Source organism: Nuphar pumila, chromosome 1 (assembly GCF_984573655.1).
Source record: "Nuphar pumila chromosome 1, dmNupPumi1.hap1.1, whole genome shotgun sequence".
NCBI classification, from domain to species: domain Eukaryota; kingdom Viridiplantae; phylum Streptophyta; class Magnoliopsida; order Nymphaeales; family Nymphaeaceae; genus Nuphar; species Nuphar pumila.
The window spans coordinates 15,068,178-15,086,849 of record NC_143249.1 but is presented as its reverse complement, the minus strand read 5'-3'; the positions used below and the strand labels follow the sequence as shown (position 1 = coordinate 15,086,849).

Sequence of the window (18,672 nt, the reverse complement as noted above, 5' to 3'; positions counted from 1 at the left end):
TTTATAGTTAACTCCTCAAGAGTTTCGGCTATGAATGGTACACCTCCTCTAAGGAGAGCCAACTTGGTCCCTTCAAATTCGGGCTAAGCCCATTAACAAATTGGTAGAAATGCTCTGTTTTAATTTGGTTTTCACAGAGTTCTATATCTTGAGGGTAATGTCATTTTGGCTCAAAAATAGTTAATTCATCCCAAAGGAGAGAGAGTGCATTGTAATATTCCCTTGTGTTCATCTCTCTTTGAGTCATAGTTCTTACTTTATTTTGAGCATTACATATGTGAGCAATATCTTTAAGACTATACATGTCTTTAAGATATTTTCACTCATCACTAGAGAAATCAAATTTCGCTAAGTTAGAGCACTTGTGTATGTCCACACTATTGATGAGCCATCAAATTATTTTGGAATGACCCATCGTCCACTCTTTCCATTTCTTTTCATAATCGGAAACGGCTTTAGACATTTCTTCTCCTTGAAGAGCAACTTTCTTTCCATTCTCAATTTTGGTGAGAATGAATTTAGGCTCCTTTTCGGTACCATCCACCAAACCCCATAGACTTTTTTCCCATATTTTGTGTTTTACTATGGATGCCCACATCACATAGTTTGTATCACTTAGGCGTATCGGAATGGAGACGATTACTTCCCTTTCATTCTCCATTTCTTTACAATAAGGAGAGAGAGAGAGAGAGAAATAACGAGAATACACAATTGATTGAGAGATAATGTGCTTCCCGATGCAATGATCCACGATTCGTTGTTTCACCAAGCCCACGATCCTCCTCTTGATGCTATCACGATCCTCCTCTTGATATTATTGAAATAATGCCTAAAAAACACCAAAGCTATGATACCATATAATGAAATGCATTAAATCCAAAATATGTCACTTATGGACTTGCAAGAACACACTTCAATCAAGTATAACACTTGATTGAATAAGCCACACCAGCCGCACAAGGGTCGAATATTCTTGTTATTGCATAGGAAAGCTCTCTTGAGAGAGCAAGTAATACAAGGCCTTGAAGGCTTATTTATAATACATGAGACCACATGGGAGCAGCTCAAAGTAGCTCTCGGGCTGTTCCCAACGGTCATAGCAGCTCCAACAGCTAGTTTGAGCTGCCCCATAAATACAAAAAAGCTGAAAAAAGGTACAAAAAAATAAAGAAGAATAAAAGGTGGTCAGCCCCTAATGGGCTGACGCCTATTACAGTGAAAAGACTGAAATACGATGGGTATTTCGGTTTACATGAGTATATATATATATATATATATATATATATATATATATATATATATATATATATATATATATATATATATATATATATATATATATATATATATATATCTTAACAATTTCTTCACTTACTCTCTACTCATAAATTTTAACTCCCAAACCCTTGATTTTCAGGCCCACATTAGACAATTCCTTTGAGTTCAGCTCATGCATCCATTTTTAAAGTTCTAGCAGGTTGGTCGCCCAAAGAGCGATCACCTTGAAGTGACTGCAACCTCATCTTTTGGCCAGGAAATAATATTGGCCCTAGTTTTCAAGGTTTCCAAACAAGACGAAAGCTAACCCACTATAACTCCAAGATTTCAGCGGACTAAGCACTTTCTTACATAAACCAGGTACCCACTTCAACCAATCTTTGGATTTGAATCACCTCTTGACAGGAGCCTCATGACACAACTCGAGGATGAAGCACCATGTTTGGATATGCATAATTAATGCGACAATGCATAACCCAATATACAATGCCTGAAGTGGAAGCACAATTTAACCAAGGTCTGTATCCAATAACTTATGTCGTTGTCACATAGTTTGACTCAAAGATTTGATCAAATTTCAATAGATCATTGATACAATTGGCATCTTGAAACACCAGTGTTACACAAAGTACAACCACCTTAATTCAGTCATCAGTGACTTTAACAAAGCCAGAATTAGATCAACATAGGCCCCCCAAGACTGAGAAGATATGCCCAAAAAATCTATGCATTTACCTGATATTATGTTAACAGACTAGGTAGAAAACCATCATTTTCTTTTTTATTCTATCAGATAGATGACCTCAGCATCAAAGAATGAGAACCAACTGAACGTCCCACACACAAGGGTGGAGCCACATTACAGGTGAAAAAGGTGCAGGATCCGACCCGATCCATGTCACCGTCCATGTATGTAAACCATGTATTTAGTTATCGGGTCTGGATATACCAGACCCGACCCATATTGTAATGTAACATTAAATACATGTTTAGGTCACGATTTCTTTTACAGAAATCGTGACAAGCCGCAGTCGATATCTTTCCTTCTCTCCCTCTCTCTTTCTCTTCTCTTTCTCAATACAGGAACAAAAGAGAAAAACTTACATGGTATCAGAGCGAAGATCCAGCTAAGGGTTGAAGTGGATTCCGAAGTTCTGACAGCTCCTGGTCGTTTATCTTTGAGTTACTCAGCGCAAAAAAAAAAAAAAGAGGAAGAAGGCGATCAGCAAACCTCTCTAACTGCAGACTGAGCACTCTGTGAATACTCAAAAAAAAAGGAGGTTTCCTTTCTTATTACAACTCCTTTTTCATGGATCTTCATTCCCCTTCATCCAATCTTTCCTCAAGTTTTCTCACTCAACTCGTTTCTGAAAAGTTAACTACCTCAAACTTCTTGATTTGGAAGAGACAAATCATTCCTTTTATAAGGAGTCAAGGTCTCTTAGGTCACCTTGATGGAACCACTCCCGTCCCACTCGAATTTGTTACGAGAGAAGAAAAAGACGACAAAGGAGTAAGTTCAATTGTGTATGTCAAGAATGTTGAGTACCTCAACTGGGAAAGGAAAGACCAATCAGTGGTTGCATACATAACTTCCACCTTGTCTCAAGAGGTCCTTGTTGCCATTCCCGACAATTGTACTGCTCTACAACTTTGGGAAAAATTGGTTCAAACATATTCACAAGTTTCGCAGGCGAGAATGGTTTTTCTCAAGAGGGAATTTCAGATGTTGAGAAAAGATTCCATGACCATCATGGAATATCTGAACAAGATGAAGACTATCACAGACCAACTTGCAGTTATAGGATGCGCGGTGAGTTACAGCGATATGGTACAACAGACTCTGAGTGGATTGGGATCCGACTACAACATGATCGTCACTTCCCTATTGTGTCTTCCTGCCCTTCCTACCTTTGATGAGTTGCGAGCAAAATTAATTCAGTATGAGATGACTCTGAAAGGGTTCTCTGAGGAATCTCACGTTCACACAAATTCTCAGGAAGTTTTCGCCACAGGGGTAACTTATGGTAGAGGACCCGGACGAGGAGGACAAGGGCGAAGTGGACACGGAGGGCGTGGTTTGCTTCCTATTCCAAATATGTTAGCTCATGCGCACGGGTCAAGATCCATTCCTACCTGCTTTCTTTGTAACAAAAAGGGACATATCAAGGCGAATTGTTGGCATAATCCAGAGAATAAAGGAAAGGGTCCACAGACAGAAAACAAAAGGAAGTTCTCAAGCAGTGGAGAGATTAAAGATTTGCTGATATCTGCCTTGTCAAAGTTGAAATTGAAGCAGAGCGATGAAGGCACCTGGTTTGTCGACTCAGGGGCAGCGACTCATATAACAGGTGATGCAGGTAAGATTTTTAATCTCATTCCTTATTTTGGAAAAAGTAAGATTGTCACTGGAGATGAATCCCACCACCCTGTTTCTCATGTTGGAAAAACTGTCATTCCCATGTCAAATTCCACTCTTACTCTTTCTGACGTTTTTCATGCTCCTGACATTAAGAAAAACATTGTCACTGTTTCCAAACTTATTGATGATAATAATGCTTCAGTTGAATTCACTCACTTCTCTGTGCAGGTCAAGGACCTTCGCACGAGGGAAACATTCGCTGAAGGAAAGAGACGAGGCAATATGTATGTCTTTGAAGAAGCTCCTTATCATGCAGTTCGCCCTGTCCACCTGAGTTCAGAGTCTTCATTAGAGTCGTGTTCATCCTCTTCTGCTAATGTTTTTAGTATTTCTGAATGTAATAAGTCATTCTTATGGCATAGTCGATTAGGACATTGTGGGGGTCATTTCATTGAGAAACTTGTATCTAATAATCTCATTCCAAAAGAAAGTCTAAATAGGGATGAGAACAGTCACAAATGTTCCAGTTGCCTTTCCTGCAAGAGTCATGTATTGCATTTTCATTCCATTAATAAGAGAGCTTCAAAACCTTTTGAGATAATCTGTTCTGATGTATGGGGACCTGCCCCAGTTGCCTCTGGATCTGGGAGCAAATACTATCTAATCTTTGTTGATAGCTATACTCGATACACTTGGATATATTTCATAAAAAATAAGTCGGAAGTCTTCTCTTTGTTTCAAAATTTTTTTTCCCTTGTCAAAAATCAATTTTCTGAGTCCATTCAATTTTTCCAATGTGATGGAGGTGGGGAATTCTCATCCCGTGATTTTATCTCTTTTCTTCAAAATAACGGAATAGGAAGAAGGGTGTCTTGTCCTCACACCCCTCAACAAAATGGAATTGCTGAACGAAAACACGAGCATATCGTTGAAAGTGCCATGAGTATGCTTCATGACAGCAATCTTCCCATCAACTTATGGACAGAAGCTTTCCATTCTACCGTGCATGTGATAAACAGACTGCCTATGGTTATTCTGGAAAATAAGTCTCCTTATCATTGTCTTTTTGGAACTTATCCTAGTTATTATGATCTGCGTGTTTTTGGATGTGTTTGCTATGTGCATATCGATCAGTCCCTGAGAAACAAGTTTCAAGATAAAGCCCAAAAGTGCAGATTTGTGGGATATGCAGATGACTACAAAGGATATAGGTGTTATGATCCCACCAACAAACGTATCAGAACCTCAAGAAATGTTGTCTTTGATGAATAAAATTTTGATCACAGAGCTGACACAACAAATATGCCACCTGAAATTTACTATCCTTGGCTAAGCTCAGAACTTTTTGTTGGCTCCAATGAAACATGTTCCTCAGATTGCGCGCAACAAGAAGAAGAGGTCTTTGAGGACACTGGGACGTCGGGATCACAGAATGTCGAGGAGGTACCGGGCAGATACAAAGGCATTGTCTATTCCAGACAGAAACCGACAACATCAAGCCTTTTAGATCATGTCTCAGTCGCCAATCCTACTCCTTCTAATACCCTCGCAGTCAGAAAATCAAATCGCATACGGCATCCTATTGACAGGTGGGTTAGTTATAACAACTTCTCCTTGGATTTTCAACTGTTTTTAACTGCCATCAATAAGGATGAAGAGCCCATCATGTATTATAAGGCAGCAGCTTCTATGAAATGGGTAGAAGCCATGAATGATGAAATGCAAGCCTTGCATGAATGTGGAACATGAGAAGTTGTTCCCAGACCACCTGACAAAAATGTTGTCGAATGCAAATGGATCTACAAAATCAAGTACAAGCCAGATGGAACCATTGAACGATATAAAGCAAGGCTTATAGCAAAAGGATTCACTCAAGAAGCAGGGCAAGACTATGATGAGACCTTTAGTCCGGTTGTAAGAATGGGAACGATTCGAATTATCATTTCCCTGGTTGTTGAACATGGATGGAAGTTGAGTCAGCTTGATATAAAAAATGCATTCTTACATGGGGATTTGAAGGAGGAGGTATACATGGAACAACCCCCTGAATATCAAGAACAAAATTGTAAAACCCATGTATGCAGGTTAAAAAGAGCAATCTACGGCCTGAAGCAAGCATCTCGCTCTTGGTTTGATAGCTTCTCATCAGAGATTCAGAAACATGGATTTTCACGTTCCATGTTGGACCACTCATTATTTATTTTTAAAAGTCAGTCTGTGACTACTCTATTATTAATTTATGTCGATGATATTATCATCACAGGAAACTCTGCGGACCACATCCAAAAAATAAAAGACTTATTAGGTCAAAGGTTCAAAATGAAAGACCTTGGAGTTCTACGCTATTTCCTTGGTGTAGAAGTTGATAACCAGGCTCATGGATTGACACTCACTCAACACAAGTACACCGTAGATGTTCTCAGCACGGCAGGCATGAAAGACTGCAAACCTCTAGGAACTCCGAGTGTACTTCATCAAAAACTTAGCGCTCATGATGGAGATCTGTGTGATACCCCACCAGGTATCGCAGCATAATAGGAATGTTACAATACCTCACATTCACTAGACCTGATATTGTCTATTCAGTCAATCAAGTGTCTCAATTTATGCATGCGCCACGTACTGGACATATGGAAGCGGTCAAGAGGATCATTAGATATCTGAAAGGGACTATTGGGGATGGATTGATATATTTACCACAGTCCCATGGCCAAAACAAGCACGAAATTACTGTATATTGTGATGCAGACTGGGCAGGAGATCCTGACGAAAGAAGATCTACATCAGGATATTGTGTCTTCATTGGAAGAAATTTAGTCTCTTGGAGCAGCAGAAAACAAAAAGCTATAGTTAGATCCAGCACTGAGGCTGAATATAGATCCATGGTTGCTGCCACTGCCGAAGTCACATGGATCAGGCATCTTCTAACTGAAGTAGGAGAAAAGATCTCCCACACTACCTTGCTCTGTGACAATCAAAGTGCTATCAATATGTCATTCAATCCAGTACATCACAGTCGTGCCAAACACATTGAGATCGACCAACACTTTGTGAGGCAGAAGGTTGAAGAAAAAGAGATTGAACCTGAGTTTGTCAGTACTGAAAGACAGGTTGCAGACATATTTACCAAAGGGTTAACCAAGGATCGCTTTTGGATGCTTAAAAGAAGTTGTTCATGGTCCAAAACCATGATCAACTTGAGGGAGGGTGAAAAAGGTGCAGGATCCGACCCGATCCATGTCACCGTCCATGTATGTAAACCATGTATTTAGTTATCGGGTCTGGATATACCACACCCGACCCATATTGTAATGTAACATTAAATACATGTTTAGGTCACGATTTCTTTTACAGAAATCGTGACAAGCTGCAGTCGATATCTTTCCTTCTCTCCCTCTCTCTTTCTCTTCTCTTACTCAATACAGGAACAAAAGAGAAAAACTTACAACAAGCAAGGTGGGGATGTGCCCACCCTGACCCGTAGAAATCTCTTAAGAGGATATGGGTAAGGGTGGATAGTGCCCACCCTGACCGGGTCAGGGTGGGCAGTGGTGCCCGACCCATATTGTAATGTAACATTAAATACATGTTTAGGTCACGATTTCTTTTACAGAAATCGTGACAAGCCGCAGTCGATCTCTCTCTCTCTCTCTCTCTAGCCCTCTGCCCTCTGTGAGATGCTCCGCCCCTGACCCCAGATGTGGTCCCCTTGGCATTTGGTGAGTTTCTTATTGGTTTCCCTGTAATGAAATATGCGGAAAAGAAATGTATGTCCTACAATGGACATTCACACATAGAAATCAAAGAACAAGTCCAAAAGAGGACATACACAAAAGCCAATAATGGCTAGAAAGCATAAAATCTTATAAAGGCACAAAGAGGCTTGAAGAAGCCACACATTACAAAGGGGGAGACCCCACTTATTTATAGGCAAGAGAGGAGTGAGAGAGAGTTAGAGAAAAGAGAGAGAGGCACCATTGGGAGTCCCAACAAGGTGTCGTTGGGCTCCCAACGGTCACAATTGTGACCGTTGGGGGCCCAACGACTCTTTGTTGGGGCCCCCAATGGGTGTGCATTTAATGCACAAAAAATACAAAAAAAAACAAAAAAGAAATAAGAGAAAAAGAAGAAAAGGGAAAAAGACTACAATGCCCCTATTGGGCGAATTTACAAAACTACCCCTTATCGGGTAGGTGGATAAATATATTTATATGTATATATAAGTATATATATAAGTATATATATATAAATATATTGATTGCATATATTTTAACATTCCCTTCTCTTAGTCTTTTAATATCAATTTATTGAAGATTTTGGGCTTAATCAGTTGGAGTTTTTGTGGGGGTTTTGAGATTTTTTGCTTTTGATTTGGTCAGGATTACGAAAAGCAGATGAATAATCATGATCAAACTCGTTTGATTTTGTGATCTGGTGAATAATTAGGGTTTTAAGTTTTATTTTATGCATTTTTTTAGGGGATCTGATGATTTTCTGGAAGGTGCTTAAACTTAATCTCTTTAAAAATGACAAATGACTTTGTTTTAGAATGGTCGTTGTGGCTTACAGTGAAAAAAATTCAGATGTGGATCATTCTTGCTTTAGTGAGTTCTATGGCTTGATGTGGGGATTTTGACGGGATTTAATCCACATTGTGCTTGTCTTTTTCTTTTTAATTTATCCTTTTGGGGAAAGTTGGGGTTTCATTAAATTCTTAATGTATCACTGGTAAATATGGAATTTTGATGCACAAAAAATAGGGCAGACTGCTTGCCTTGGTTCTTTTCTGTTATATCTGTTCATTTATGATTTTCAGTATTGAGACTTAAATTAAAAGTGTATTAGATGTTTGTCCGCTTGTTTTAAGTTAATTGATGTGTTCGTCATTTTTTGTAAGGCTTTCGATCGCTATGCTTTCATAAAATGTATTGGAAATTGTTGTACATAGGGTTAAATCTTCTCTAGCTATAAATTGATTACTTTTGACAGGAAGGTTGGGTTTTAAAACAGATCTGTTGATTATTTTTTGATTGCTATTGGATGGGTTATATGCATGAGAGACTTTTTTAACATATGTTTCTTTCATAAAGTTCTCAAATTTTGATTTCTGCATTGCCATGAGAATTGATTATCTGTTTTGGTCGTATAAATGGCAATTGAAATTTGTAAGGCCCCAAATGGCATGATCTAATTTGATGTTTCATTTTCCTTTTGGTTTTGCCAGTATTTAGTTAGAGAGGAATTACCATATAATTCTATGAAATGAATGGATTTCAACTATTTCATGCTAACATAATGTGGAATTAACATATCTTTATAGATGGATTATTTAGGACATCGTGGTTAGAAGATTGAAGGTAATGTTAACTCATCCTGGGTCTTAATGGGATTGGGTTGAGCCTAGGTCTTATCTTTCCAAGACCAAACTAGATGTGTTCTTAATAAGCTTGGCTCTGACCTAGGTCTCTTTGGATTTTAGGCAACAATTGCAACCCAATTAAACTAGGGATGTCAATGGATTGGTTTTGGTTCAGATTTCTGGGCAGCTGGCTAACTCTATGTTTATCTTATTTCATATCAAAAACGAAGTTTGATTAGCATACAAGTCAATTGCACATAATAGTGCATGCACCTGTATGTGTCAAGGTGTGTTTTATATGTCTACGGGTGCATCTATTTTTCTCTATTAGTTGCAGCTACATATCAAGAAAGGGATTGGAAGCTTTTGGTGAGGGTTTGAAACATGGCATAATTGATTTGGGGTTGAATATTCAGGTAATGTTGTGATTAGTCAATGTTCATTATAATTTTCCCTACATAGGATCTGGTTTATGGTTTGAACTTTTTTTTTAATGATCCCATTGCCTTAATTTTTTAGCACTATAGTACTATAGGATTATAATATAAACAACTCTAATAGTAGCTTTACTGCAACCAGTTAATTTTAAGTTACTATTTGTTTCATAACTTTATTTAGCATGCAATATCATCTAATCTCTAACTTTTTGATAAAGTTTTTTACATGATTGATTATAACTTTATCAATTCTTTGTTTTGGGGGGGATGGGCAAGTTGAGGTTAGGAAGACCCCTACCACTTACAAGCATACTCTATAAATCAAAAACTTTTATAAGAAGGAAACTAATCTAGTGGTTTATCCTTCCAAACTCGACCAACAATCAGGGTTCCCATCTTAACTATGCTTTTTGGTACGTGATTGCAGTCCTTAGGAATCGAACTATAATGAATACAAGCACAATTCAGAAAAAACTCAATTGTAAGCTTTGACTTTAATAGTTTGACCCTCTGGATCCTGGTTACATACCTGAAGAGGGTCTTCATCTCAGTATTAGGAAATTCCTTTGACTTTGAATTTGATATATGAATCGTTAGTTTTATTATCTTTTGTTCATTGGGTTGGTATAAATCAAAAACTTTGAATTCGATATACGAATGTAGGAGAAAGATTGATATTTTATGTCTACAAGAGACCAAATGAGTAGGTGAGAAGGCAAAAGTGATAGAACCTTGGCGATATAAGATTTGGTATACAGGAATAAATAGAAATAGGAATGGAGTAGCGATTGTTATGAGTCGTGAGTTTATAGGTAATGTAGTTGAGGTCCGTAGGAAGGGTGATAGGATTTTACTTATTAAATTAGTATTAGATACGGATATTATTAATATTATTAGTGTTTATGCACCTCAAGTAGGTTTAGATGATTCCATTAAGCGTCAATTTTGGGAAGATTTAGATGGAGTAGTACAAGGGATATCTTATGGAGAAAAGCTTTTCATCGGCGGTGACCTTAATGGACATGTAGGCATTAGTAGGGATGGATTTTAGAGTATCCATGGAGGTTATGATATAGGAGAAAGGATTTTAGATTTTGGTTTGTCCTATAATATGATCTTAGCAAACACTTGGTTTAGGAAGAGGGAGTCTCACCTAATAACATTTAAAAGTGGGATTAATACGAGTCAGATAGATTTTTTCCTACTTAGAAAGAGAGATAGGAGTCATTGCATCGATTGTAAGGTTATACCGGGAGAAAGTGTAGTTACACAACATAGAGTCTTAATTTTAGATCCTATAATTAGACAATGCAGCAAAAGGGATAGACATAGGATAGATCCTAGAATTAAGTGGTGGGCACTGAAAGGAGCTAAACAAAGAATGTTTGTATAGCAGATAGTTAAGGAAGCTGATTGGTATCTCGAGGAGGATTCAGAATCAATGTGGAATAAGATAGCGGGTGGCATGAGAAAAGGTGACTAAGGAGGTATTTGGTGAGTCTAAAGATGGTGCGCCGCTAGGTAAGGATACATCATGGTGGAATGAGGATGTCAAATTAGCTATTAAGGTTAAAAGAGAATGTTATAGAAATCTAAGTAAGAGTCGTGATAATGAGAATTTGGAGAAGTATATAATAGCAAATAAGGAAGCTAAAAAAATAGTTCGAAACGCGAGGGATAAGGTATATAAGGAGGTTTATGACAAGTTGGATACCAAAGAGGGCGAGAAGGATATTTATAGGCTTGCAAAGATGAGAGATAGGAAATCGAGGGATCTAGGTATGGTTAGATGTATCAAAGATGAAACACAAAGGGTTTTAGTCAAATATGAGGAGATTAAGGAGAGATAGAAAGATTATTTTGATAAGCTATTTAATGGAAGTCATGCTCAGGATCTTGGAGACTTGTCCATTCCTTTTCATGAGATGAATCGTGACTTCATGCGCAAGATTCAAAAGAAAGAAATTGCAGAAGCTTTGAAGAAAATGAAATCAAGAAGGGTAGTTGGCCCAGATGGTATACCTATCGAGGCTTGGAAATGCTTGGGAGAAAAAGGTTTAGAATGGTTGACAAATATTTTTAACAATAATTGGCGGACAAATAAGATACCTAATGAGTGGAGGAAGAGTACTTTGGTGCCTCTATATAAGAATAAGGGTGATATACAAGATTGCACAAACTATCGTGATATAAAACTCATGAGTCATACTATGAAACTTTGGGAGAGGGTGATTGAGTCTAGGTTCAGGAAGGTTGTCATGATATCGAAGAATCAATTTGGTTTTATGCCTGGAAGATCAACTATGGAAGCTATACATCTTCTTAGACAACTTATTGAGAGAAATAGAGAGAGGAGCAAAGATTTGCATATGGTTTTTATTGATTTGGAAAAGGCATACGATAGAGTACCTAAGGACGTTCTCTGGTGGACAATGATGAAGAAAGGTGTTTATCTCAAGTACATTAGTATAATTAAGGATATGTATGAAGGAGTAGTAACCAATGTCCGCACGTGTGGAGGGGTGACAACTGCTTTAAGCCCTTTCCTATTTGCTATAGTGATGGGTGAGCTTACGAGATCAATTCAAGAAAATGTGTCGTGGTGTATGTTGTTTGCTGATGATATTGTTTTGATTGATGAGTCTACAGCTGAGGTTAATGCTAAGTTAGAATTATGGAGACAGACATTGGAAGCAAGAGGTTTTAAGTTGAGTAAGAGTAAGACAGAATATATGGAATGTCGGTTTAGTAAGCAACGAAGTAGTGATGGGAGTGTAGTGAAGCTTGGTGAGCAAGAAATATCGGTGGATGATTGTTTCAAATATTTGGGATCTATCATTCAAAAGTATGGAGAAATTGATGAAGACGTAAATCATAGGATAAAGGTTGGGTGGATGAAATGGAAAAGTGCAATTGCATTGTCGTGTGATCGTAGAATGCCATTGCGGTTGAAGGGAAAGTTTTATAGGACGACTATCAGGCCGCTTTACTATATGGTACGGAATGTTGGGCTGACAAGAGACATCATATTCAAAAAATGAGTGTAGATGAGATGTGTATGCTTAGATGGATGTGTGAAAATACAATAAAAGATAAGATTCAAAACGAGGAGATACGTAAGAAGGTAGGCATTGCACCCATTGAAAATAAGATGAGAGAGAATCGTTTACGGTGGTTTGGACATATTCGGCGAAGGCCTAATGATGCTCCAGTTAGAAGGATGGAGAAATGGGAAAATATATTAGTTAAAAGAGGTCAGGGTAGGCCTAGGAAGACTTGGATGGAGATGATAGGAAAGGATATGAATGCTTTGAACCTCACCGAGGACATGGCATTGGATAGAAATGATTGGAGGAGAAGGATTCAAGTGGAAGACCCAGAATGATTTTCTTTGTTGGTTCATATCGCCGACCCCAATTGTTTTGGGATGAAGGCGTAGTTGTTGTTGTTGTTGTTGTTGTTGTTGTTGTTGTTGTTGTTGTTGTTGTTGTTGTTGTTGTTGTTCATTGAGCTGGTGCTTTCATTTATTGACCTTATGATAAAGATAAATTGGTGAAAGATATACAAATTATTAAATATGTTTGATGTTCCTCTTTGTTTTAAGTGGCTTGTACTTTTTCTAACTATTTATAAAACATTTATAATGTCCTTTGTAAAAATTTTGAAAGATTAACTAATTAATTGGCTATTTATTTGTAGGATGCTTGTGTTCCTTTGTCACATCTTGCTGAATGCATTTTAAGATTGAAGTTTGAGCTCAGTCATTGCATTATTCATGGAAGCTACTTTTTTTGGTCTTTATATTGAACAAAGCTAAATTTTGGAATGCACATGCATGTTATTATAATACTCTGCAGTTATTAAATAATTTTCTTTATTACTGAAAACATTTTTCTTTATTACTGAAAACATTTTTTTAGTTTCAACTAGTAGTTCCTCAACTTTTTTTGCACTTGCTAGTATAGTTTATTATTATAGAAATTATTTTTTTACTGTGCATTTGTGCCCACCCTATCTTAAATTAGTGGCCCCTGCCCACACATGAAGGAAAGAGTGAGCAGTGTGCTTAGCTCATCCATGTGCAAGGAAGAAGTTATCAAAGAACAAACTCAAAAAGACCACGTCTTATATTTCACACCATGATTCAACTAAAAAATCGCACACATCACCATCACCATGAATCCCGCTCCATCTTCAATGGGTAGACTTAAATAACCCAAAAGGGGAGAAAATTCACAAATAGCATATATATATATATATATATATATATATGCGCACATACACACACACGCTCAACAACATCAAAAGCATTATGGTTATTCTCCACTAAACTCGGCTCGGGATACTTGAATCGGGGTCGTTTGTCGTTTCCCCCGGTACTCTCATGCTCTTCGCTATTTGGGAGTTAGCAGGCCCAACACCACATTTCAACACAATTCGCAAGAAGCTGTTTTCGGCAACTCCATCCTCAACACCATATTTTGACAAACCCATGTTTATGGAAATGGTTTTTTCATCTCAATGTAAGGCTCCCAAACAGAGCCTAAATGTATCCTTCAAAACCTTAAAAAGCATCACCCCGAGCTCATCCGGAATGCAAACAGAGACACCACACCACGTATTTTCCGAGCATGAAAAAAACAAACAAAAACTCAATAACTCAAGAAAACGAAACCAAAAGCATAAGGGAGCACAAAAAACGAAATGTAATCATCAAAACCCTAACTTTTAGGATTCGTGAAAAAAAAAACTAACAAGAACAAGAAAAAGCCTGAAGATGCCCGAAAAAAAAGGAGGAAAACACACAAACTCTGGAGCTAACAAAAAACGCTTAAAAGGGTAAATCAGAAGAAATCTTGTCCTGGCGACGTACCGGTGATAGTTCCATGGACGACGGTCCCGTTCTTGAGCTCGATGGTGACCGTCTCGTTGTTCAGTTTCATCAAAAACCTGGTTTCCAGCGCGAACCAAACACAATTCACATTTTTTTCCAGAAAAAATAGGAGAAAAGAACTAGAAGAAGGAGAAAGAGGTTGTTACCTAACAAGCTTCATCGTTGAAAGGAGTCTTTTTCTTTGGGCGCTTGGAGGAGGAAAAGACCGAAGGTCTGGAGCCGCGATTTATGCTATTTTTCAAACCTCCTGTTGGGAGGGTCTGTGAATCCGAAACGAATCGGTTACAAAAGGTCAAAAACACTATTAGAACCGGAGTCGATATCCGAGTCCGAGTCGAGATTTATTTTTTCTTTTCCTTCCCAAATGTATAAAGTCCCCCAATAATGTTAGAGCCGTTGACCATGGCATGAGAACCAACCGAACCCAGCCCAGGCTTAGAATGGTCCAGGTCTCTGTGCCCATGAGCGTCTTATGGAAACAAAAGAATCCTATTTAGACTTTTTCTTTTTAAGTCTTATCAAAGAAGAAAAGTATAAGGGCTAAAGGGGACTTGCTTTTCCTCTAGGAGGGCGATTTAACAAAAATCAGCTTGTTTTTTACCAAGAATGCAACCCTCATGTCAGTTTCAGTTCCATGTTTTAAAAAGGGTTTGAGTCGGTTTGGGAGATAAATGGTTTGAAATATATATATATATATATATATATTAATCATTGAACTTACAATTAATTTTAAAATGTCATGAGTCGTGATGCAAATTGTTTTTACTCAATCTTACTTTATGAATGTGTTCAATATGATAGATTTAGGAAATGTTTGGTATTGTTTCATGATATTTGTCCCATGCAAACGAGGTAATGAATCTCATTGGCATGACCAAACAAACATGGAACAAAAGAAGCGGTGAAACACATTTACATGAGAATCATAATTGCAAGGACATCTTGTGATTATGATTCAAATGACTCTAAAACAAAGTTGGTTTGGAGTCACACATGAACCAACAAACCAAATGAATAATCGAAATCAGCCTTTACATTGTACTTTTTCAATAAAAATATGTTTTTTTTAGCCAGAAGAAATTAGTGTTTGTAGTTGTTATGTGATCTGCATGCTTCATTTGGTAGGAAACAGCTTTTGGATCACTAGAATCCAATGTATATACTGGTTTTTCTGGCAATGAAAAAATTGACAGCCCTAAGGCTCTGTTTGGGAGCTAGTAGTTAGGATAACAGTTCATGCATGCAGAGAAAACATACTCAGATTAGCTTGGTGGTGGATGTTTTGAAGCTAGCAGGTGGATGGAAGTTTACGAATTTGGAACAAGAAGTGTCGTCATCCCCCTTTTATATTTGTATAAAATCCTGAATTTGGTAACTAGCACCTTGACTGCAAAATCATGAATTTGGCAACTGCCATTTTCCAAACGAAGACTAAATGTACCTAACTTTTCCAACTCTAAAAATTATGTTTTTTATATTTAAAAAATACGAACCAAAGGTTGATTCTCATTAACATGACCCAAGAGAATCATAACATTTTAACTTGTCATTGACACAATAAATAACTTTTTATATAAAATGATGGTATTGTACGACAAAAATGGTGTGTTTTTCAAAAACCCTTACAATTCTTGAAAATTTATCTCATATCTAAAATTGCAAATGTTCGGCTTTAAAAATACCATTTTAACTTTCGCATAGCAAATCTCATGAGGTTCGTGCGATGTATCAGTATGCTCCCTGGGTATCACACCCTCTTACTAAAAGGTAAATTCATACATTTTTTTGCGCATTTCACAAAGTTCATAAAACTATATTTGTGAACCTCTTATTAAATTTAAACCTAACAAATTCAACACATGAGCTACTCCTCCTCAAGATTCAGAGCATCATCCTCTTCATTGTCTCAATCTGCCCCTCCATCAACTCCTCTACGTTGATCATCTCTAGCATCCTACAAGATAACCGAAATATTAGTATTGACAAATAAAATAAATTATATGCAATGCACCTAATCTAAGGCAATCAAAGTAACATGGCTAGATGACACATATACTAGCAATAAAGTGAAGGACATTAACAGAATTCAGAGGCCACAAGATACCCACTAGACAGGTTTTAGAAAAATAAATTCAAGAAGAAAAGCAATTCCTCTAACATGCTAAACATGTTCCCAATATTAGAAAACTTCATATTCACATTAATCTCATAAATATCCCAAATTAAGAACTAATTTTAATCTAGGAAAAGAAAAATGGCTTCAGTGCTAGTAAAACTATCATAGTGGATCCAGGCCAAGGGGAATGACAAACCTTCCAACACTATTGTCATGACCTTCCAACTACTTTATTATTACTCTTGATATGCAATCCTGGCAATGATGACACATAGACATTTTTTTTTTAATCATGAATTGTGTTTTAGGTTTTTCTCAAAATGTGCTATTGATAACAAATTAGCTTGCACAAGTCTTTTGCCCGGTTTGTTGATTCAGTTATAGAGACAAATTTAGTAAACAAAAAGCAAACAAACCAACAATCTTGAGGATATTCACATATTCAAATTTGAGAAATCTCTAGACATAGACACACTAACCATCTATGTGTCGTCAAGAATCACTACAGCAGATTCAACTCCCATGACCACATCCAGTCCCTTTTGATGATTTTGGGTACAATCAGCTTGTGAAATAACTTTTGAAACGAAGTATACACCTTTGGGATCAAGCAGGTTAGCCATTTCTAAGGTATATGCACGTTCAGCCATTGTGTAGACATACATCTAAAACATAGTGTTTTCTTCTTTCAAGAATGTATGCACATATGGTCTTAACTTTGTCAACATGTGCATAATGTCTAATTTAAATAGCATACCTCTATCACCTATGCAATGATGAAATCTCATATTGCAATCCAATATATAAAGTATAGAAGGGCAAAGGGAACCACCAAAAACATAACAGTAGACATCAACTCCATGTATTAAGCAAAGCAAGAAAGAGAGGCGGGGGTGCAGAGAAGCAAGCATAGCATGCATGTTTCAATTTTAACAAAGCGTGAGCATGGTATTTGACAATGGAAAACAAAGTATTTGCATAACTCAAAAGTAAAACAAGCACGCATTAGCTATACCATTCGGAAATTTGGAACATTTAAACCTGAATGCATGGAAATTAGTTAGTAGAATTATGAAAACCATGCAAAGAAAAAAATTGGATATTTCAGTTAAAGAAACTGGTTTAGTAATATACTCATGGTTGATATGCAGGGTTCATCAGATATGCAAATTATGAGAATTGACACTATACAGTAGTTTTCATTTTTGTGGAATCTGCAGCTGGCGAATGCATGCAAACTCTCTCTCTCTCTCTCTCTCTCTCTCTATATATATATATATATATATATATATATATATATATATATATATATATATATATATACACACATAAGAGTGCTACAGTTATCTACCAAAATAATTAGCTACTTCATCAGCAGTTATCCTATGGCATTCTTTTGATACAACAGTTAGAAAAATTCATATGCTCATGAAACAATAATTGGTGTTAGTTTGTTATCCAAAAAATCTAAATTCCCCCTTGCAAGTCATCCAAGGTAGCATTGTGGCCATGAAAGAATCAATTCTATAAACGGGCTACACCAGACATCTACTCTGAGCACCCTTGAATTTCATGACTTATCAACATTCTGTTTCAAACCTAAAGGACTACATGAACCAGACCCAGTAAAATAATATTTTTAAAATTTTTATATTAAAAAATTGCAGATATTAATTAATCGAAACTCAGGTTGGGCATGGGTCTGGTATAAAATGTCACAAACCTAAACTATGATGTAAGTATTTTATTACTGGTCACAAATTATGTGTTGTGCACAATTACTATATTGAAGTATAGTCAAATTCACATATTAAAGAATAGTCAAATTCAACTAATATAATCATAATGAAATATTACAAGCGTATATGTATTGAAATCTAACACCATGAAACTTTATATATGTATTGAAATAAATATTATACGTACCTGATAGGCACTGGAGCTCATGTTGAAGGCAGACGAAGTTCCCTTGTCCCAAAAAAAACTGTACAAATCATTATAAACAAGGTTGAGAATGACTTCATGTAAAAAGTCATGCATTGTGTCATGAAGAAGCTGACGGACACCATCCCAAGAAATAGTAGGGTCAATCAGATGTTGGGAGTTGATGTTGTCGGGAAAACTCTAGGAGCCCTGGCTGGAGGAAGCAACGACTATTGTGGTATTCATATTACTCTCAAACCCGAACACATAACCTTTTTTGGGTTCACCGGTTGTAGTCACCCA

At 37.0% G+C, this 18,672-nt stretch overlaps 1 protein-coding gene across 1 annotated transcript in view; it reads right to left on the bottom strand.

Annotated features, from left to right (window-relative positions):
* Window positions 1-14,531, bottom strand: part of LOC149848085 (small nuclear ribonucleoprotein SmD1a-like) — a 39,096-nt gene extending 24,565 nt beyond the window's left edge. Inside the window, exons 1-2 of the mRNA XM_090018477.1 lie at window positions 14,477-14,531; window positions 14,310-14,386 (exon numbers count right to left, since the gene is read on the bottom strand). Coding sequence (XP_089874603.1) covers window positions 14,310-14,386; window positions 14,477-14,490 — 91 coding nt within the window. The 5' untranslated portion in view covers window positions 14,491-14,531. The remainder of the gene's footprint in view (window positions 1-14,309; window positions 14,387-14,476) is intronic.
* Window positions 14,532-18,672: the final 4,141 nt, after the last annotated feature.